General features: G+C 43.0%; 1 protein-coding gene across 1 annotated transcript in view; it reads right to left on the reverse strand.

Moving 5' to 3' along the window:
• Positions 1–19772, reverse strand: part of lhx3 (LIM homeobox 3) — a 41721-nt gene extending 21949 nt beyond the window's left edge. Inside the window, exons 1-2 of the mRNA XM_078549640.1 lie at positions 19682–19772; positions 12432–12603 (exon numbers count right to left, since the gene is read on the reverse strand). Coding sequence (XP_078405766.1) covers positions 12432–12603; positions 19682–19772 — 263 coding nt within the window. The remainder of the gene's footprint in view (positions 1–12431; positions 12604–19681) is intronic.
• Positions 19773–23010: the final 3238 nt, after the last annotated feature.

Raw genomic sequence — 23010 nt, forward strand, 5'->3', positions numbered from 1 at the left:
ATTGAAGTTCCGAACTCACAATATTCTGTTAATCCCTTTAAAGCAGCTACATAGCCAGTGATTGTCTCTCCTGGAAGCCTTATCCTCAAATTGAATTTAAACCGCTGCATAGTGACTAAGGGCTTTGGCTTCAGGTGGTTTTTTTACAATGTTTACTAACTCGAAAGTCTTTGTATCGGGGCTTTAAGTGGTGGGAGGCTGCAGATCAGCCCAATGTTTTGCTCCCGCATGTGGACAAAAGAATCGTCCTCTTTTGTCCTCCCCCGTGATGTTGTTAGTGGTGAAGAAGAATGCTAGGCATTCGATGTAATGAGACCAGTCATCGGAAACTGGGTCGAATGGTTCAAGATGCCCAAACTGCGGCACATTCGATGACTAAGGAGACTATGCTTTCAGACAGCTTTCAAGATAGTAGCGAAGTAACGTAGCTGGCTTATGGCAGCTTTCTTGATTGCCGTCAATTGATCTGCTTTATCCTCGTTGCCAGTTTTATGTTTTTGGTTACCAGGTTCGCTTTGTGTGGTGAATGCTAGCTGTGCCCTGATATTAACACATTAGTTGCTGCTTGAAACAATATAGGCAGAGAGACCGATTAACTGAACAAACACTGGTGGTTTATTGGAATTAAGAACAGAGCACTAACACCACGTTTACTTCTTCAATCACCTCCAGCTCCAGACTTCCAGTTACCCAAGAAACCCCTGCTGTGTAGTGATTGGTCAATACAGTCACATGGTCAACTAACTACGTTCTCTTAAAGGTGCACAGCACTCCACTTTACCACAGAGCCCAACATGGAAGTTCAAAGCCACAGTCAGTTTTACAGCCATCAACAATGGTGCCCTGAGGCTGCAGGTCTATCTGCAACAGTTGTTAGATCTCAGTCAGCACCTCTTTAGTGAAATGGAGATGTCACATACACTGTACCTCACTGAGGTTGAGATAGGAGAATTGCTGCCTGAAGGCTGCAGTGTGGATATGACCTCGTGCTGAGGGCTCTTCTCCCCCACCTCCTCCTCTTTTATCAGGGAGCTCATTCTCCTCTCTGTTACCTCTGCTCAATCTCCCTGTCATGCTGAAGGTCAAGGGGTCTGAAACTACAGCACCCTGAATGGACACAAGAGGAACCCTTGAAGTGAGAACCAAATCTTTCACCATGTTGCACATGACTCTTTGTAGATTTTGAAAAGCAGATAAACTTCTACTACTTCAACAGCAGTCAGTAGAAGTCAATCAGCAACTAATCAGAAAGTGGTTCATCATCCTTTTAAATAACAGTGTTGGGTGATCCTTATTCCTGCTGAACACACGTTCAGCTGTGCAAGATTACGAGGGGGCATTAATTAGAGTGTTGAAGTGAAAAATGCCATCACTAGAGTCAAATCAATGTTAAACACTGAGTGATGTCACAATCTGCCTAAAATGCACACTACAGACACACATTCCCACCAAACACATAGGGCTGCATCTTACCTGTGTCGGGCAGGCTGGGCGGGAGCGGGGACGGGCACGGAGCTGATCACCACCCTTGATCGACTGCACATCACTATTTTTCCCGGGCTGGCCAATTAAGGCCCGCCCAGCGTAAAAGCGGTGTAATTTCGCATGCGCGCGAAAGAGCGCAGCAATTTCCCTGAGGCAGCTCCGTGCCTCAGGGAGATTAAGTTGGTGATGAAAATTTTCATTAAACAATCTAAAAAATTATTTAAACGTGTCCCCCTAATGTGACAGTGTCACATGAGCTGTGACATGTTTGTGCATTTCGCAAAATTTATTTAATTATTTTATTAAACTTTCAGGAAACCTCATCCTGCCCGTGGATGAGGTTTCCTGAAAAATGCGAAGGCCGCTTGGGCTCTTCGCCTGCACCCCCCCAACCTTAAGGTTGGACGGGCAGTATTGCTAACAAGTTTAATTGGTTTTTTTAATGGCCTTAATAGGCCGTTGCCAGTTCAGCGGGTGCGCAGCCACCTCTGACGCGTACCCGCCAAACGAAATATCTAAATGATGCAGGATGATGTCAGGACGCACGCCCAACATCATCACGCGTCATTTTGTGCCTCGACTTGTCAGACCCACCCCCACGTGCCGACGGCAATATTCTGGCCATGAACAATCTATGCAAAAAGGCAAACAACGTGGCCCACACCAGAGGTTTGTGCATGCAGTGAACAAGAGGACACAGATTTAAAGTGATTCGCAAAAGAAACAAATGTGATGTGAGAAAGAACTTTCTCACACAGCGAGTGGTTAAAGGTCTGGAATGCATTGCCTGGAAGTGTGGCGGAGGCACATTCAATTGAGGCATTCAGGAGGGCATTAGGTGATTATTTGAATAGAAACAATTGTGCAGCGTTACGGGGAAAAGGTAGGAGAATGGCACTAAGTCATAATGCTCATTTGGAGAGCCGGTGCAGACAGGATGGGCCAAATGGCCTCCTTCTGCATCATAACAATTCTGTGATCCTGTAATTCAGTGCAGATGCCACATTGAGCCACTTGTCACGCTAAAATTACTGGTGCTACACAATGAAATTTTGTGGTCGTAGTACCCAGAGAGCTAATAGAAATATGGTAGCATAGTGATTATGTTACAGCACCAGTAGTCTAGAAGCCTGGACTAGTGATCCAGAGATATGAGTTCAAATCCCACCACACTGTTTGAAAATTTAATTTCAGCTAATTAAATAAATCTGGAATAAAAAGCTAGCATAAATAATGGTGATGATGAAACTGCTGGATTATCATCAAAAAACCTGGCTCACTAGCGTCCCTTTAGGGAAAGAAATTTGCCATCCTTACCCAATTTGGTCTTAATGAATCCAGGCCCACAGCAATGTGGTTGATTTTTAAGTGCCCTCTGAAATTTTCTCTCAGTTATATTCAAGAAGGTGGCTCAGCACAATGTTTACAAAAGCAAATTGGACTGAGCGATATGGGCTGCTGGCTTTACCAGTGGTGCCTACAACCTGTCAATGAATAAAAAAATACTATGCCCAGATAGATAAATAGAAACAGTTCCTGATAAATAAGTAGACACTGTAGTCAAAGAGATAAATAGATGCAAGATCCTGATAAATAAATAGATGCAGCATTCAAATAAATAAATCAATACTGCACCCAGCTCTATAAATACATTTTTTACTCAAGTAATAGTCGATTTCATGTAAAAGTTAACCCCTGACTTTTGGCCATAAAATCCTTAATTTTTAATATAACTCATGTATAAGTCTACCATAGTTTTTGGGAGATAGTAGAACAACATATTTTTCCATGTTTTTTGGTAAACATGCCACAACAAAATAATGTAAACACGAGTTACTACTGCTAATTATAATTTCCAGATGTTACAGTCATTTTACCAATACTATTAGATTACATACACTTTAATCACAATACCCCCTGACACCACAGTCCATGTGACATCTTATAAAACTATTTGAGATGAGAAATACTGTCAGTTATGAATCCATTCAGCGGGTGAGATGCCTGTAAAACAACAACAGATGCCGCCACAAGTTGTTTTAGATTGGAAACTGGGTTTCCACCAATCCCACCCACTAAACCAACCAGGGTCCAAACATGAACAAAAGAGCTGACTTCCAGAGGTGAGGTGAAAGTGACTGCCGCTGATATCAAAGGCAGCAATTCTACAGGCATGGCATCGAGGAACGCTAATAAAATTGAAGTCAATGGGAATCAGAGAGAACTCTCCACTGGTTGAAGTCATATCTGGCACAAAGGAAGATGGCTGCAGTTGTTGGAGGCCAATCATCTCAGCTCCAGCTCTAGGAGTTCCTTAGGGTAGTGCCCTAGGCCCAACTATCTTCAGCTCCTTCATCAAGGACCTTCCCTCCATCATAAGGTCAGAAGTGGAAATGTTTGCTGATATTTGTACAATGTTCAGTTCCATTCTAAACTGCACAGCTAATGAAGCAGTTTGTGCCTGCATGCAAGAAGACCTGGATGGCATTCAAGAGGTCCAATACCAACCAGGCCAAAGCAGTCTGCTTCATTGGCACCCTGTCCATCATTTTAAACATTCATGCCTTTCACCCCTGGTGCACCATGACTGCAGTGTATACCATCTACAAGATGCGCTGCAGTAACTCACAAAGGCTTCATTGAAAGCACCACCCAAACTCCTGACCTCTATCACCTAGAAGGACATGGGCATCAAGTGCATGGGAACAACCACCTCCTGTAAGTCCCCTCCAAGTCACACACCATCCTGACTTGGAATGATATCACCATTCCTCCATCATTGCTGGGTCAAAATCCTGGAACTCCCTCCCTAACAGCACTGTGGGAATACATTCAATACACAGTCTGCAGCAGTTCAAGAAGGTGGCTCACCATTTAGTTCTCAAAGGCAAATAAAGAGGGGCAATCAATGTCAGCAGCGATCACAGTCTATGAAAGAATAAAAATAAGTAGATACATGTTTCGGGTTTATAAATCTGTATAATATCCAAATAGGAAAATGACTAGAGTACCAAGATTAATTCTAGATACTGTAGCCAAAGAGATAAACTGATACAGCACCCCAAGAGAGAGATTTGTAGTGTACTCAATGCTATTAGATTACATGCACTTTAGACACGGAAACAGACATCAGCATGTTAGGTATGGGATGGGAATGAAAGAAGAAGATAATTATTTGTTAAAAAAAATTCAAAAATTGGAAGCAGAAAATAATGGAAATACTCAGCAGGTCTTGCAGCACCCGTGGAGAGAGAAACAGAGTCAGCGTTTCATCTTTTATCAGAACTGGAAAAGTTTAGAGATGTAGTAGTTGTTGAGCAAATACAGAGGCAGCGAAAGTGGAGATGGGTGGACAGAACCAAAGAGAAGCTCCGCGGCAGGCTGGAACATAGCAGAGATAAATGACAGATGGGATGATGGTGACTGGTAATAGGACAAGTGAAGAAACAAAAGATGAATCTAGAGGAGGTGTGAGTGTGCAAAACAGGCAGATCAGCTGCAACTGTCTTTCAAAAGTAAAACAAAACCCATAAAGAAAAAGAGGCTGCGTGCAGAGGTTCTGATCTGAAATTGTTGAAAACAACATTGAGTCCAGAAGGCTATAAATGGCCTAAATAAAAGGTAAGGTGCAGTTCCTCGAATTAAGGTTGAGCTCCATTGGAACAGTGTAGGAAGCTGAGTGCAGGGAAGTCAGAGTGGGAATGCTGCAGAGAATCAAAATGACAGGTGACCGTAAACTCAGGGTCACACTTGTGGACAGAATAAAGGTGTTCACAAAGTAGACACCTAAACTGCATTTGCTTGTCCCAATGTGAGGAGAGTGCATTGTGTGCAGCAAATGTAGTATATTGAATCGAAAGAAGTACAAGTAAAAATCACTGATTCACCTGGAGAGAGTGTTTAGGGTCCCAGACAACAGGGAGGGAGGTGGTAAAAGAGCAGGGGTCCTTTCTCTAACATGGGAAGGTGCAGCGAGGAGTGGAGTGATGCCAGCTGGGGCTCAGTTGGCAGAACTCTCACCCCTGAATCAAGACATTATCGGTTCAAGTTCCACTTTAGAGACTTAAGCACAAAGATCTCGGCTAACACTACAATTCAGTATTGAGGGAGTGCTGCATTGTCAGGGGTGCCACCTTTTGGATGCAATGTTAAACCAAGGTCCCATGTGCCTTTTAGGTGGACATAAGTGATCCCATGGAACTACAGTAAGTCCCCTTAAGTTGCCCTTTTTTAAGTCACTTCACTTTCATTAGTCATTTAATGGGGCCGATATTCTGATTTAGCATCACAAGTTTTATTTTAAAGTTGTTTTCAGCTGTGTCTAACATAAGGCTGCATGACCCGATTTGCACCAATTTTGACCAGCCTCTCCCACTCACTCCCTGACCTTTTCTCTCACTGCTGAACCTCCAGATTGTGGCTTCTTCCACCCTCTGCCCCACCCTCTCGCTGCTGACCCTCCAGTTCATGACTTACCTCTTGCAAATCAAAGTTCCATCTGCCTCTTGCCACTCATCTCCAGAGCCCTCACTCACAGCAAGGGTACAGTAGGAGAGGGAAACAGTGAGTGGGAGAGTCACAGAGCAGCAGGTTCAGCAAGGAGGACCAGCAGTGAGAGGGAGGGCCAGGGAGCAGCAGAGACTGTGAGTCGGATGGTCACAGTGAGAAGGAAGGCCAGGGGGCAGGACATGTGGAAAGTGGAAGGTTCGGGAAGCAGGACCGACAGCAAGCCAGAGGTAAATAGAAAGTTTTCTTATTTCTTTTATATTTCAAAATTGATTTTAATTTTAAAAGTTATTTCATTTACCAATATATAAATTTAGCAATGCAAAGTATTTCAACTTACAGGATATAGTATTTTAATGTTTTTTTTTCTAACAGGAAAGATCCAAAAGAACCTAACACAGCTTTTACATTGGTTTACATGGGAACATTTGATTTGCTTAGTCATTTCACTTAAAGTTGCATTTTTTCAGGGGCGCAACTACAACTTTAATTGAGGACTTACTGTATCATGAAGGATGGAGAGTTATCCCCGTGTTCTTGCTAATATGCATCACTCAATCAACATCTCAAAGACAGATTAACTGGTCCTTATCATGTTGCTGTTGGTGATCTTGCTGTGTGCAAATTGGCTGCCACATTTCCTGCATTACAAAAGTACCTCGGTGGCTTTAAAGTGCTTTGAGAGATCCTGAGGTGATGAATTGCACCATATAAATGTATTTCTTTTTTGTTGTTAGGGTGATTGAGGGATGAACCAATAAATAAATAAATAAAGCAACCAGATAGCTAAATAGATACAGTACCAGATAAATAAATACGATACTGGATATCTAAATAGATACAATACTAGATCGATAAATAGATATAATACCTACCAGATAGATAAATAGATATAATACCAGATAAATAAATACAATACTAGATATCTAAATAGATACAATACTAGATAGATAAATAGATATAATAACTACCAGATAGCCAAATAGATACAATACCAGATAAATAAATACAATACTAGATAGATAAATAGATTCAATACCAGATAGATAAATAGATACAAAACCCATCAGATAGATAAATAGATACAATGATGCTGGATAAATGCATATTGTATACAGTATTGTGTTTTATTGTACAATACTTGGATAGATAGAAGCAGTAGGCAGCAAGGTGGGTCCTTTATGTGGGGATCAAATTATTACTTTTTTTTGCACACATCAAGTAGATCAGATACATTGTACGCACGCCCGTCTTCTGTCCTTACAGTGCAAAATATATTTTTTTTAGCATAGTAATTGATATGATAAAGTCGTTGCTTGATATGAGGCGCAGGCTTTCCGTTCCTGCCTTTGCCAGAAATACTGATCTGTCTGTCTCTGAGATGAGGACTATCATCTGTGTTTTCAACAATTTCTGTTTAGAATTGCTGTATTTATTTTTGTATTTAAAAAAAAGCACTACGTTTCCATGGCACACTACACTACTGTGCTCTATAACACGCGCCCAATAACCTTACATAAAACCTTAAATTTTCCTCCCCCCCCCACCCCCCAATGTAAATTAAAATAAAATAAATTAAACCAGGCCTACCGTAAAACTAAATTTGATTGCTGGTTTACGCTGATCAACTATATTTAAATTAAACACGCTAACAAGTGCAAACTGTCAGGGAATATTGTTTAATGCCCGGTTTTTATTTTAATGAGAATCTTTTGAAATAATTAATCAAAACACACACGGTCACTCCTGATGTCAGTGGTGTGCAGCCACTCATGGTGCCAAATGCGTTTGCAGCTTAAACAGAAACAAATGTCGCCACAACGCTGACATTCTGTGAGCTGCATTACTGATACATGTAGACTGCAGAAAAAGTGCTGCATGTGAGATTTCACATTTCAACGTTGAATAGATGAGGTCTCATTTAAACGAGTGAAACACACGTTTAAAAACAGGGATTTGGAAGAACTCTTAACATCTTCCAGGTGGTCAGCTCGCCAGCATTTTCTGCCTCTATTTGGGGAGAACTTATTTTACACAAAGTGTCATACGTGTTGGGTGTAATTTACCAGGGTAGATTGAAGTTGGAATTACAGTTGGATGTTATAGGGGTAGCGTTCGGGCGCTAAAAGGTCCAGTTGCCAAAGATCCAATGTCCTTTATCCTCCCTCGACTTTATTTGTTCATAATCAATTTCACTTTTTTTTTTAAAAAAAGAAAAGGTTTTCTCATGCCAGTTCTGTTTTCCCAGCTGAATTATGTAAAAGGGGAAGGGAAGCAGCAGTAAAAATTTTCCCAAAGATTCCTGCGCCATTCCACATAGTAAGAAGTCCCCCTGTCGAAATGTTAACATCGGTAAAAATATAAAGGACATTTTTTCGCGGAGGGTGTGGTAGCGAAGTCTAAGATAAAATTGCAAATGGAAGTCAGGAGATGCAAGAACAGTTCAGTCAATTTCGGAAAAAGGCATGTTTGGATCGGATCTCGAGGAAGGAACCCCCCCCACAAAATGGGTTTTCTTTGTCATACTGAGTGATCTGCAGCCTTTCCCCATTATGTCCCGACGTTAATTTATTTGTCAATTTAATGGTCGCCTGTTTTTAATGCAGTTTTTATTACCAATTTGTAAAGGCGCGGTCACGTTTAGTGATCAATGTTACTGCTGTTACCGGGCAGTTTCACAACCGCGTTTTGATAGAGAAATATGAGCAGTGTTTGAGAGGACCGGTTCCTGGGATGGCAGGATTGTGGTATGAGGAGAGATTGAGCCAACTGGGTCTGTATTTTTTTTAATTCATTCATGGGATGTGAGCTTCTGCTGACTGGGCCAGCATTTATTGCCCATCCCTAATTGCCCTTGAGAAGGTGGTGGTGAGCTTGCCTTCTTGAAAGGCTGCAGTCCCTGTGGTGTAGGTACACCCACAGTGCTGTTCGGGTTAGGGCGTTCACTGGAATTTAGAAGAATGAGAGGGGATCTCATTGGAACCTATGAAATTCTGGACAGGTCCGGACTGGGGAAGGGCTGGATAGATTGGATGCAGGGATGATGTTTCCTCTGGCTGGGGGGGATGGTCTAGAACAAGGGGTCACAGTCTCAGGACACGGGATAGACCATTTAGGACTGAGATGAGGAGAAACGTCTTCATTCAGAGGGTGTGAGCCTGTGGAATTCTCTACCACAGAAGGCTGTGGAAGCCAAGTGGCTGAATATATTTAAGAAGGAAATAGATTGATTTCTGGACTCTAAAGGTGTGAAGGGGTATGTGGTGAGAGCCGGAATATGGTGTTGAGATAGAGGATCAGTCATGATCATATTGAGTGGCGGAACAGGCTCCAAGGGCTGAATGACCTACTCCTATTCCTATTTTCTATGTTCCTGGGACTCCTCCTTTCTTAGCCGCGTCTGTCCTGCAATTCAGCGCGGGAGCTAAAGAAAGGTTCATGTCGTTATTGTGTTTATTAAACCAAGATCTGGTTTAATGTATATCCCCTCCCACAGACCTTATATCTTGATGAATTTTAAAATTCAACACTGTCAAATGATAGTTAATCACACTGCAGCGAACAGCGGCAAGTGGGGGTTACTGGACATTAAATGGAAACGTATTAACTGGGTTTGACCATCCAGTTGGTACCTCGGTCTAAACTCGGATGTTTACACGTGTTTTAGGCTCCAGTCGCATTAACATGCTCCCTTTGTAAAACCTCCACGTCGATATGCTCTCTCTATATAAATATTCCTATAGCGAGTCGCATCGACAATGAAATAGACTAAAGGCTTGTTCCAGACACTGCAACCCGCAACTCCGTATAAGTAAATAATCCCGGGTGGATGGGGCGGGGGTGGTGGGGGCTGAGGTGTGGGTTGAATTAAGGTTTTTAATGTGTATCCAACTCCCTACCTCACCAAACGCAAATTCTCCTATCACAACACTGGATTGAGAATTGATTGTTTTTTTTTTGCTGGAGAAGTCACTCTTTCTAAATAGAATTCTCCACAAGAGCATAAAGGCTGAAAATTAAAATATTTAAAGGTTGTGGCAATGATTTTTACTTTTTGAAAGTGCATTGGGATGGTTTCGTTGTTTAAATCGATCCAATCTTGTTATGAGATTTCTCATGTGGCATGTGTTCAAAATGAATACAAAAATCTTTAAAATTACGTTTAAGCAAACTCTACAAAGAAAAGCAGGATTTCGGCTATAAAGACAACTATTGTCTAAAAAATAAATATACATAATGGATTACTATATTAATAAATTATGCATATCATCTTCATGATGTTATATTGACATTATATATTAATTACAGTCATAATAACGCAGAATTAAAATAGTAACCCTGTCCTAATTCCATGTTCCTTTGTTAATCGTTGCTAACAATAGACATTCACTGGATGCCCCTAAAACCAAACTCAGGGTCCAGAGAGCCGTCTCCATCTTTCGCCACTTGTCAGTGCACTGGCCCAGTTCAGCGGCTAGGGGATTTGGGCAGACTAATCCTCGCCTTTCAATCTCATGTTTAAGCAAGAAGATAGAAAAGAGATATTAATCATCCGAGATCAGGAAATAAAAATAAGGAAGAAAAAACTATAAGAACAAATAAGAGGCTTAGCATCTTGGCTGGATGTGTGAGTGCTGAGGAATAGGGATCGTGTGTGTGTGTGTGTGTGTGTCACAGCAACACTCGCACTGGTGTGAAACGGACTTTCTCCTTTCTGCGAGCGATTACTCTCGCAATCCTCAATTTAGCAGGAAAATCTCGTCAGGCCAAAGTCATTGCTAACGCTCGTAAACAGACAGGTATCATTGGGAACTAAAAGCCACGAATTAAGAGCCAGAATACAAGAGCAAACGAATACAACAAATGAATACAGACACAAAGGAGTATACAGTGCATACCTAAAATATAAATAAAGCTTAAAATATAGGAACTTGCCATTTATAGAGATATAATTATATCAGTACCTAATTTATATGATCTACACGGGAACAACTCATATTAAGTTAAAGAGACTTTTTTTACAATTGTGTGGCGCAATGGTTAAACTGTAAACAGTGATAGGGGATGTGTGATTTTTACTATGGCAGGATTGGGTATCTTTGGTGGCAAACTCGTTCAGATGAAACCGATAATCTCAAATCGGACGTCTTCAGCATTCAAACTCAAGGACTTTGATTTTTAAATGGCACTTTTCAAATTACATTCCAACCCCCGACCTAGGGGTGCATTTCTTTCTCTGTAATTGTCGGAACTTGTTTCGTTTTGATATTTGTGCAAATATTTAACTGACTGGGAAAGATAAACTTTAGCCCTTTTGTGCTTAATGGAAGCGGCCTGCATTTCTATAGCGCCGTTCGCGACCTCAAGCAGTCTCAAAACACTTTACAGCCAATGAAGTACTTTTGAATTGTAAGACACTGTTATAATATAGAAAACGCAGCAACCAAAATATGCACAGAAAGATCCAATCTCAGAGCACCTGCGACAGTGTAGCTCTCCCTCAGTCCTGCACCGCCCGAGTGTCAGCCTGGATGGGATGTCCAAGTTCCTGGAGTGTGCGTTAGAACTCATCAGCTTCTGGCTCAGGGGCCAGAGTGCGATCACTGAACTGCAGCTGATTAAAGTCAACAACTTCCCCATAAGTTTTTTTTTAAATGTATGTAAAAACAAGTAATTGAAAAACATTGTATGTTCTCTGCCAGCGCTACTTGGGAGAGAGTTTCAGTGTCCAATACCAACTCTGTCACTAATGCCCAAATAAGTATCTGCTCTGTATAATTACATTTATATATACTTTTAAAAATTCTGCATTTATATACTTTTTTTTTCCAGGAAGATATTCTATATTAAGGGCTATATTCCTATAGCTCTATCTTTTAGTAGGATTGGATGCGGATATCTCTTTGGGAATTTTTTTTGACTAAAAAAAGGTCAATGGATTCAAACCAAAGTCTGAAAACGGTGGACAAAAAAAACAACATAGAGCGGATGGTGGAAATCTAAACTAAAAGCTGGACACAATGGAACTCTGAATGAAAGGCCAAACCTTTCTCCCGCCACAGAGGCTGTCAGACCTGCTGGGTATTTCCAGCATTTTCTGGTCTCATTTATGAAAACGGAGTGGGGGTGGGGGTGGGGGAGGGGGGTGGGGGGTAGTGGGGGTAGTTTGCTGGAAAGGGGCTGAAAGGCTGACCCGTAGCCCCGCGTCTTTGAATTAAAGATTTTAAACCTTATTTCGATTGTTGCGTTTGTATTGTTTTAGGAGGTTGGCAATCTAGAAACATAAAAGTTCTTCGCCTCAGCCTGAGCTGTCGAAAATATATTCCCTTTAATCTTCCCGTCCATAATCCATAGTGTGTGTGTGTGTGTGTGTGTGTGGTGGTTGAGCGGGGGGGATGTGAAATGATAGACAGTCTGGTGGACAGATGGATTCTACTTACTTGAAGAAATCCTCCTTGCAGTAAACGCTATCGCCTCGGCTGAAGCACTTCTCCGTCAGTTGTTTCTGACAGTCGCAGCACTTCAAACACTTGCTGTGCCAGTGGCGATCCAGGACCTTCAGAATAAACCTATCCACGATGTGTTGATTGCAGCCGGCGCAAAGTGGGATATCTGCACACACACACACAACACTCTCCGTTTAATCCAGGCAAAACACACTGCGAACGTTGTACAATTTTTTAAAACAGCAAACAAACAAAGAATCCCTTCAGAGTAGGACAGCTAAACTTTCTGATTGACCAGTGTTATCGAGCAGAACCAAAAACACCGTTTAATGTCTGAGGAAAACATAAAAAGGACGAATTCAGCAAATAACATTAGCATTTAGACACCATTTTCGAGTGAGAGAATCCTCGCACCATCATCCCGAACGACACTGCAAACCAGGCAACGAATTCTACAAACTGCAAACGAAAACGTTCAAGAAATCTGTATTTTTGAGTAACTGTGCACCATTCGATTATAGTAAATGAATATTAAAACAATACCAAGCGCAAGGGGAGCAGTTCCTAGAGGCAGCCACTTGGACATGTGCAGGTGCTGAACGCAAATCAATCGCAGGCGCTTATTCCAGTGACTGAACGTTAAAAATAAGGAGGCGATCCTCGTCTATTTTAATAAGAAATGGAACTTGCCAGATAAAGTTAGACTCCAAGGTTGACACCCCATATCCGCGCACAGACACATTCAGACAGACAGGTGACTGTCACACCTTTAGTTTTACTAATAATGTGTGGCCAACACATCAGTGCAGAAGCAGCCAAAACCAGCTGATTTCTCTCTCTCCCTCTCTCTCTCTGCTGTCTTAGTTCTTTTTTTTAAAAAAGGGTTATTCCCTTCCTTCGGTCTGATTTGTAGATCTGAGATTATCTATTCATATGGAAGAGGTGGGGGTGATGGGGGCGGTGGAAGATTCCAGTTTAAATTGACTTCCATAAAATGAACCCAATTCTCATGGGCTGCCTCGTAAGCTCTGGGCTCTCCATCTCCCGAACGTAGCAACTGAAGTTAAAACAAAACCTTACGTTGCATTGTGACCTCCAGATGTTTAAGGGAACCGGACCGAATCTTTTCAACGGTGAATTCTGCTGGGGAGCAGCTTGGTTTCCAAAGCAGAACGCATCACATCTGATTTTTTTGTGTGTGTGGTGTTTGGGGCGCGGGGCGGGGGGTGGGGGTGCGGCGGTGGTAATGAGGGTGGGAGGTAAAGGAGGGAGGGGGATGGATAAAACCAACCCCTTTATATACAGCAACCCAGCTCTCCCACCGGACAGAGCTTTAGAGTGTCCCTCCCAGAGATACTGCCCCATGAAGAAAGTTCTTGGGGCGGGGGTGGGGGTGGGTAACCCCTTCAAGATGAGCCTCGGCTAATTGGATGGCCAAAAGTCAGGGCGGGGGTGGGGTCGGGTCACCCATTTCTGGCAGTCTCGCGTGAGCAGCCTATCAGAAAGCGGGGAAGGGCCAGAGAGCCCTCCCCACAGGTAGCGCGCACCTTCTCGGCCTCCACATCACTTCCGAGCAACTTTCACATTGAGAAACTGTCCCCGCCCCGGCTGCCAGTCTCAGGTCAAATAGCAGAAAGTGAAATCCACAAACAGGACCGTTTTTGGTTCTCTGTCGGCGACTTGTGTGTTCGCCGTCTTCAGCCTCCCAGGCCGAACACGTTTCCCACAGAGACTTGCAAAGTGACAAATATATATATATATATATATTCATAATCTTTCCGATTCCTGAATCCAGTGGGTCTGCCCCTGTTTCCCACATTGATTACATTTAGTAACAGGTGTTTAATACGAGGTCTGCATATTTTTCTTCTGACTTTTTGGAGTGAGACACCCTTGGGGATTATTAGGTTTAAAAAAAAAACACTATCGGGCTTTCTATCGTTCTGGTAGTCACAATATATTGAACTTGTTCACTGATCATCGCAACCAGTCTCATAATTGTTTTTTTTTGGGGGGGGAGGGGGTGGGTGCGGGTTGTTAAAGGAATGCTAATGAGAATTTTGTATCCGATCGGAATGTAATATTGGCAAATACTGAGTCGAGGCCGCGAGGGGTTTAGTAAAAGTAAACGTGATTTCCAGAATATCTGTAGCAGCAGACGACAAGTCAAACTCCAAAAGGTTTTTCAATGCAGAGGCCACTAACTTAAAGGGAACACACTGACAGCTGGAATCAAACCCTTTGATTTACGCTAGTCCCCTTCTTAACAGCCCCGGTGTGCGAGACTGAACCCCTTCTTTCGAAGGGATTAAATGGTGTTTAAAATTAACATGGCAATTAATTATCAGGGTAATTGCGTTCTACCGTAAACAGGAAATTAGACACAATCGGTTGTGCACAGGCGCTTGTTTTCTGAAGGATTAAAGTGAATGTTATCGATGCTGTTTAGACCTTCAACGCAGTGGTTCGAAAATTTAGAAGCAGCGTGTGGAATTTATCGGGAAATTAATATTCCTGATATTGTTAAATCCTCTGGCTAGGTTCACAGGACAGAAATGCTCGGGGAAAAATAAACGGTTTACAATATACGTTATGTAAAATTATTTAAACAAATATTTAATTGCTCTGCCTTGTAGGAAGATCGAGGTTAAGAGTAAGAATATTCCTTGTCGAGCTTTAAAACAATATCCTTTAGTTTAGAAAATAGTGGCTTTAATCCCCGGGCTGAACAGCTCCGTATAAAAACAGTGAATTTCTGGGTTAAAGGGGAACGAGTGTTTCCGCTTTGTGTACAAATTTTAAACGGCGTCTTTTCTCATTGAGGGCAGCTCGAACTCCTTCATCGTGTCCGGGTCCCCCTACCAGTCTCAGGATTCAGTTTCCTTTGCCGGCGCACAATTAGCAGTTGGGGTCTGTGGCCCAATGAGTTACCGCTGCAGGATGGGTCAAATGTCAATAATATAGAAAAGAAACGTCGGTCCAAAATGTGTGACCGCTCTCTTGCCTGTTACTGTAGTCGCCCAGAATCAGGCAAGACCAGTTTAAAAAAATCTTCTGCTGTCTTAGTTCTTTTTGTTTTAAAGAAAGGGTTATACCCTTCCTTCGGCCTGATTTGTAGATCTGAGATTATCTATTCATATGGAAGAGGTGGGGGTGATGGGGGCGGTGGAAGATTCCAGTTTAAATTGACTTCCACAAAATGAACCCAATTCTCATGGGCTGCCTCGTAAGCTCTGGGCTCTCCATCTCCCAAACGTAGCAACTGAAGTTAAAACAAAACCTTACGTTGCATTGTGACCTCCAGATGTTTAAGGGAACCGGACCGAATCTTTTCAACGGTGAATTCTGCTGGGGAGCAGCTTGGTTTCCAAAGCAGAACACATCACATCTGATTTTTTTTGTGTGTGTGGTGTTTGGGGCGCGGGGGGGGTGGGGGTGCGGCGGTGGTAATGAGGGTGGGAGGTAAAGGAGGGAGGGGGATGGATAAAACCAACCGCTTTATAGACAGCAACCCAGCTCTCCCACCGGACAGAGCTTTAGAGTGTCCCTCCCAGAGATACTGCCCCATGAAGAAAGTTCTTGGGGGGGGGGTAACCCCTTCAAGATGAGCCTCGGCTAATTGGATGGCCAAAAGTCAGGGCGGGGGTGGGGTCGGGTCACCCATTTCTGGCAGTCTCGCGTGAGCAGCCAATCAGAAAGCGGGGAAGGGCCAGAGAGCCCTCCCCACAGGTAGCGCGCACCTTTCTCCAGAGACTGTCCCCATTGAGAACTGAGAAAGCCAACGTCTCCTCGTTCCCACAATAAATATAATAATCGGCTGTTTAACGCGCACTGCACACATTCTGTTTACCTCCATTGCCGGCATGTGGTGTCACCCGGTGGGAAACTCTTTCGAGTTATCAACAGTCACAGATTGTAACTCTTTCGAGTACAATCACAGTTCTTGGTTTCCGGGAGTGGGACATGAACCCACAACCCTCTGATTCAAAGGCGAGGGTGCTATGGACTGAGCCACAGCTGACACCTCTTGCCCGGTGGGAAAGTGAGCCCGTCTCTGCCTGATACAAATGAGTGGCTTGCGAGGCCACTCCGGAGGGCGCTTGGCCAAGTTGGTGTGGGGCTGCGGTCACATCTAGGCCGAGCCCCGCAGAGACGCCAGGTTTCCTTTACAAACAGCACTAGTGAAGTCGTTAGGTTTCTGGGAGGAGGTGGTCCCCGCACTTACAGATATTGATAGGAAATAGGTAACTGACTCAATTAAAATTTGTAAACAGCCAAGGAATGAATTGGACTCACAATCATTACGGGCAGGCCTAACATAAACTCTAGGCTATGTGTGTCAGTGCTGGAGGATTAGAGGCGGCTTTGAGCTCTGGAAACGTCGACTATTGGCCTTGTACCCACCAACACTCTTCTCCACTTAGCCTCACGGGAAGAAGTTAAGAGTTAAGCTCACCTCCGCCAAAGAAGGACAAGGCAAATGCTCCGTTTTTTCTGAATGGATGCATTTTCTTATCAATTAGATAATAAGCGATTCCGTTTAGACTATGCCCCTCCCATTTTACAGAGGGTGGGGGGAAATCCTGCGATTTGAATGTGAAACAATGGTTTGTTCATGAATGCATTGATAAAATGATTAATCAACGTGTGAATTAAGTTACTGATAGATAAAATTCTCGGCTGAATCAACGATTTGGTCTCGAAATATCCGGCGGAATATTAATATTTGGTACTTACTTCATTCAATAATTGAACCATTAAACATATATCTTAAATTATTTCCATATTAAACCGGCAAAAACCGCATTCGCCGGGTGTTTGTTTGATGAAATCGGCTATTTTTAATTGTTGTGCAATTCCTTTCCATCTGCGCACATTTATCCTTTACGAGGTGTAATATTCTGCAAGTATTCCCCCGCCACCCCCCTTACCGACTCCATGCCTCCAGAACGTACAGCTGATAAAACTGTAACCCTGAGCGCTGAAAGCGGGCAGAGATATGTAGTAACCTAGCTGGACTTCCAAAGCACGGGAGTGATGCGGTTGTTCATTAATAATGCAGCAAGAAACTGCGGCCCAGTGAAATCCAATAAATGTCACCAAGACGGCGAGTAAAGTGATAACGGCGAATTAAACGGAAATAATGGATCGCGGGGATCAGAACCAAGTCAGCCGGTTTTCCCGACTGGAAGAAGGGAGCTAGCAAACACACACACACACACACACACACATACTTACATGCTAAATTGGGTGCTTGAAATGTGAGTAGTGCGCAAGACACATTAAAACTGGAGAGCTCAGAATAAAACCAGTATCAGGCACATTCATACACTAACTACACACATGTGCAAAATTAATTGTTGAAGTATTGAAGCGACGTGTTTTTTTTAAACCCAATAGTGAAATACAGATATAAATGTACTGTGTACAGTAAAACAGAACACACAATGGGTATATTAGCACCATGTTAGCAATGGTTTGCATTATTAAATATACCGCTAGATTTTGGATGGCTTGTTATTTTCCCGTCGTAATTACCCCCCACCCCACCCCCTAGAATTTACAATGGTCAGTGCTGAGGCTTGCGTACTTTATACTAACCCATAGATTATAATGGAAGGTTTTTTTTCTGGCGTTTCTCTGCGAACTATTTATTTAAACTCCAATGAAATCTGCCTTATTTTTATCCTTTTGTTAAGGATTAAATTCTCACTGATGAATCTTATAATCTAATAAATTTATTCCGTGACATTTTTTGTTCAATTTCGTTCCCCTCGCTTATCTCGAACGGAGGCTGTGAAGCCCAAGTTCCAGTTTTTGCTGTGTTCTCTGTTCGCTCCTATTATTAATCCTGGATTAGAACCAGTTCCCCCGCGCGCTGCATCATCCCTGTGAGAGGGAGGGCAAAAAAACAGCCCCGTCCCAAAACAAGGATGTGCTTGCTACCCCTTGAATGCCAGGTGCTTACTAATGACAGGTGGGAAACCGGCCTTTTAACATCTCCTTGTCTGAAAGTCGGTTCCTTTGCAAAGAGATATACTGATAGTGGTGGATAAGCATTTTACACCGACTTTCAGTAAATGTTAAGGTTGAATTTAAAACATGCCGAAGCCAGCATTTTGCGGCCACTAGTTTATTTTATATGATATAATCACTGTGCACGCGATTAAACTCGCCGGCTAGGGAATTTACCGTCCTTTTTAAGGTACCCCCTCCTCCTTCACATTAATTTAACAATGCCACTTGTGCACCGCTTGTTATTTAACGCATTATTTTTTTTAAAAAAATACATCCTTGAAAATGAATCCAATCGAGACCCTTTGCCCCAGAAGAACTGCGAGCATAATTCAGATATTGGACATATTTCGTTATTTTTCCTCTTCCATAAATATTGGCGCATTTTATAGAAACCCATTGTTATTTGCGATGTGAAAAGGGAGGTTGGGGGGCGGGTGGGGACACGAGACATATGTCAGACCAGTAACATTCGTATGTCCCTAATCCACCGTCGGTTTTAACCATAATCCGATGCATTATCGAAATAAGCAGCGAGACTTCCTGATAAAAAGGGGGGCATTCTGCACACACACGATTGAGCCTCACAATCTTCAATAATGTTAGATTTTTTAAAAAAAAAATCATATTGCAGTATTAATAACTAATTAGGTTGAGCAATTATAGGCAAGACACTTATTCCCAGACAGTGCCGATTTCAATAACCCGTCCCTATTACCGCATTGCTGTCGAACAGTTGATCACTATACTACATTAAGGCACATGAGATTGGAAATGTTAACAACAGACAGTGTTTAGCAAATCAAATCTCAAACAAAATGAATAGCCTGGTGCAGGGTGAGTGATGTCTTAATTTATGGATAATTTCATGTTTTAGGTAACACGTTGATAAGTTAAAATACAAACGTTTGAAAAGGACATATCACCTAATTAGATATTGGCTGGTTTAAGAGTTGGTCCCCAGCACTGGGTGCGCGTCTGGTTATAATGAGAACCTCTTTAGCCTAATTTCTGTTAATGACCGGCTTTTGATAAGAGACTGTTTATGTAACACGGCGTCCAAGGCTCAGCGCAAAATCCATCAGCAAATGTTTAGATGTGGCAGGTGAGGTGTTGGTCCAGCCAGACTATTAGAATCATTAGGAATGAGGTGAGGGAGCCAGGGCACAGTTACAAACCCCCTATACCTGTAAAGCAGGATGGTGTTGGACACGGTTCTGATCGAGTACCTGTGCGCAGCTCATCATTCTGGGCCAGTGTGGCGTGCGGCGCTTCTGTGTTTGAACTCTCTGCTGGCTTCAGTTCTTTAACTGCATCCATCTTGTACTCCTCTCTGTACCAAACTCGAAATCTCTGCGTTTAATTTTGGAAAGGAGCCCCCAACTCCCCTCCCCCGCTCCCCCAATGTTTGTTGTGGTTTAACTTTTCAACAGCGATGGTTTCCGTTGCCAAAGCAAGCCCGTTGAACAACACGCTCAGAGACATTTGCAGTTGCAGGCTCTTGTGGCTATTGGGTGTGCACACCAGCGAACGGGGCTGGTACATTGCGTGTGCAGCACACACAGAGGCCACACACACAAACACTCAAACGCACACATACACAGTCACAAACACGCCAAGAGACACACAAACACATACACAGGCACTCAAGTACTTGCTTAGTCACACAAACACACTGAGACACAAACACACGCACAGACACACACACACACTCAAACACACAGTCACAATCACAAACACAAACACACCAAGAGACACACAAGCACATACAGAGACACTCAAATACACGTGCAGCCACACAAACACACAATCACCTAGCCCCAGCCACAGCCACACAACAGTCACAGCTACACAAGCATAAACAAAGTCACAGCAACCCAAAAACACACATAGTCACAGCCACACAAATACACACAGTCGCAGGTACACAAAAACAAACACAATCACAGCCACACAAACACTCACAGCCACACAAACACACACAGTCGCAGGTACACAAAAACAAACACAATCACAGCCACACAAACAGTCACAGCCACACAAAGACACACAGTCGCAGGCACACAAAAACAAACACAATCACAGCCACACAAACACACACAGTCAGAACCATACAAACACACACACAGAGGCAGCCACACAAACACACAGTCACAACCACACACACACACAATCATAGCCACACAAACACAATCACAGCCACAGGAACAGTCACAGCCACACAAAAACAAATACAATCACAGCTACACAAACACACATACACACACACAGTCACAGCTGCACAAATACAAACACAGCCAGAGCCACACAAACACAGTCACAGCCACACAAAAACAAACACATAGCTATACAAACACACACAGTCACAACTACAGAAACACAATCACAGCCACACAAACACAAATGCAATCACAGCCACACAAACACACACACACATAGTCACAGCCACACAAACACACACGGAGTCACAAATACATAAACGTACACAGAGAAACACAAACACAGTGACGGACACAACAGACACATCACCAGTAACTCCAGCAACTCCAGCGACAGAAATTTACAATAAGGAATGATGTTGTGTGATCTCCACCTCCACTTGAGCCTGTCTCTGGGTAGAAAGCTCCGGTGAGATGAGGGGACTGGGACAAAGTGCAGCACCTGTGGCTCGACAAAAAATAAACCTCCGCTGTTTGTTTTCACTATTTACAGGTTTTTTCCCCCCTCATCGCGTGACAAAATAACTGGAAAAATCGAGAACCTCTTTTTGTCAATTTTTGCTGTAAAGTGCTTTCGCTTGTGTTGGGCAGTTTTTAAAATATTTCTCATATTGTGTACTTTAACTTACACTTGCATCGAAGTGAAATTTGAATAAAAATGTGGCCTTTAAAAATTTGAAAACGAAGCAAACTCCCTACAAAAAGGGGACAGCCGGATGCGGTAAGGTGCCTCTTGCACAGACACGGAACATGGTACAGCGGTGGAGTTGGGGAAGATATCAAGCGCAGTTTGGCAATTCAGCCGAAGAATAGGCGAGAAAACATCTGCCAAATAATTACACAGTCCTCCCAAATCCAACAGTTCCTGTACTTAGGCTTGCGCCTAGACCCGCTCTTGAAGAGGATTATATTCAAAAATCACATTTCTTTCTATATATATATATATATACACACACATACTTATAACCAGCATAATTACAACTATATATTATTAAATGTAGGTATATGTGTTTGTATTTATATCTGTATAATTTAAATATGCTTTAGGAGTATTGAATTATTTTCCACAGCCTGTGTTTGAGAATTCCCATCCAAGTCCATTGTTCCCACCTCCAGTGAAGTACTTCATTTCATTTCGAGACTGGACTGAGCGACAAGAGCAGAAATCCCCGATGCCGTTTTTTGCTGGGTTTTTTTCCCCCACCCCGTTGATGGTTTGGTTTTATTTGGGTGGATTTATTCCCGTTTTTAAATACACATTTTACTGAAATTGTCTCGGAGCTTCTGGCCGGCGCCGATCTCGCGTTTTGGGGGGGGGTGGGGAAGGGTGGTGGGGGGGGATGTTTGATTTGCTCGCGGGAGTTTTCGCTCTTCCCACCTGGACCAAAGGATGGGACAAAATGCAATTGTCCACTTTTAAACGCAGGTATTAAAATTGTCGCTGTATCCAGAGGAGACCGGGGCGGGGTGTGTGGGGGGAGAGGGTGGTGGAAAGCAGGAATCTTTTGAGTTGCACAACTATAATTCTAAATAGCTTGGAGGGGAGTTGCCACTGAGCGAAGCCACTTTTCTGGTTCCCTCAGCTACAGCGCATCACCCGACCCAGGGCTAAATGGACATACCTCCTGTTTCTATAACCTGCATGCTAATGGTAGCTTTGGCACGAGGGCACGCTTTTTTTTAATCAGCCTGATGTGGTTTGGGATAAAGTGAGTACAAAATTCTTACTCGCTATAATCCAGCCCTGTAGTTAGAGTGTCTGGAGCATTAGGTATAAAAATATAATTAGGCAAATGCATGAGTAAATTGTCTCTCGTGAACATGTCGATCAAATATCAAATTAGTAGCGAATCTAAGGAAATATGGATGACAGTTAACATGGGAGGATTGTGTAAATAACTCGTGGAAAAATAATACAAGAAATCGCCTACACGATGTTGATCTGTTCTTACAGGTTCTGTCACTTGTTAATGCTGCGCACACATCCAATCTATCCTGTCCCGTATCCTGTTGTCCTTTGGAACATTCCAGGCCTATTCCGACCAAAAGCCACTTACTCCGAAACAGTGGGGTCCATCCACAGCGTTTACCGACCTACTCACAAGTACGCACGCACCAGTGGCCGCCTTAGGGCCCCGGAGGAGTTTTGGTGGACGGGACTGTAAAATCACTTGCAGGCTCCTCTCGGAATGTGATGCATTAAAGTCACAAGGGACTCTGTTAATAAACAGGACACACTCTTAATTCAACACCCCTGCTGGCGTCGACTTTTTAAGAGGGGAAAAAAATACTGCATTTCCCAGGAATTAAAAAGGGGAGTTTAAACGCGAGGATCTGTC

Source organism: Cetorhinus maximus, chromosome 10, assembly GCF_964194155.1.
Source record: "Cetorhinus maximus chromosome 10, sCetMax3.hap1.1, whole genome shotgun sequence".
In the NCBI taxonomy this organism is placed as follows: domain Eukaryota; kingdom Metazoa; phylum Chordata; class Chondrichthyes; order Lamniformes; family Cetorhinidae; genus Cetorhinus; species Cetorhinus maximus.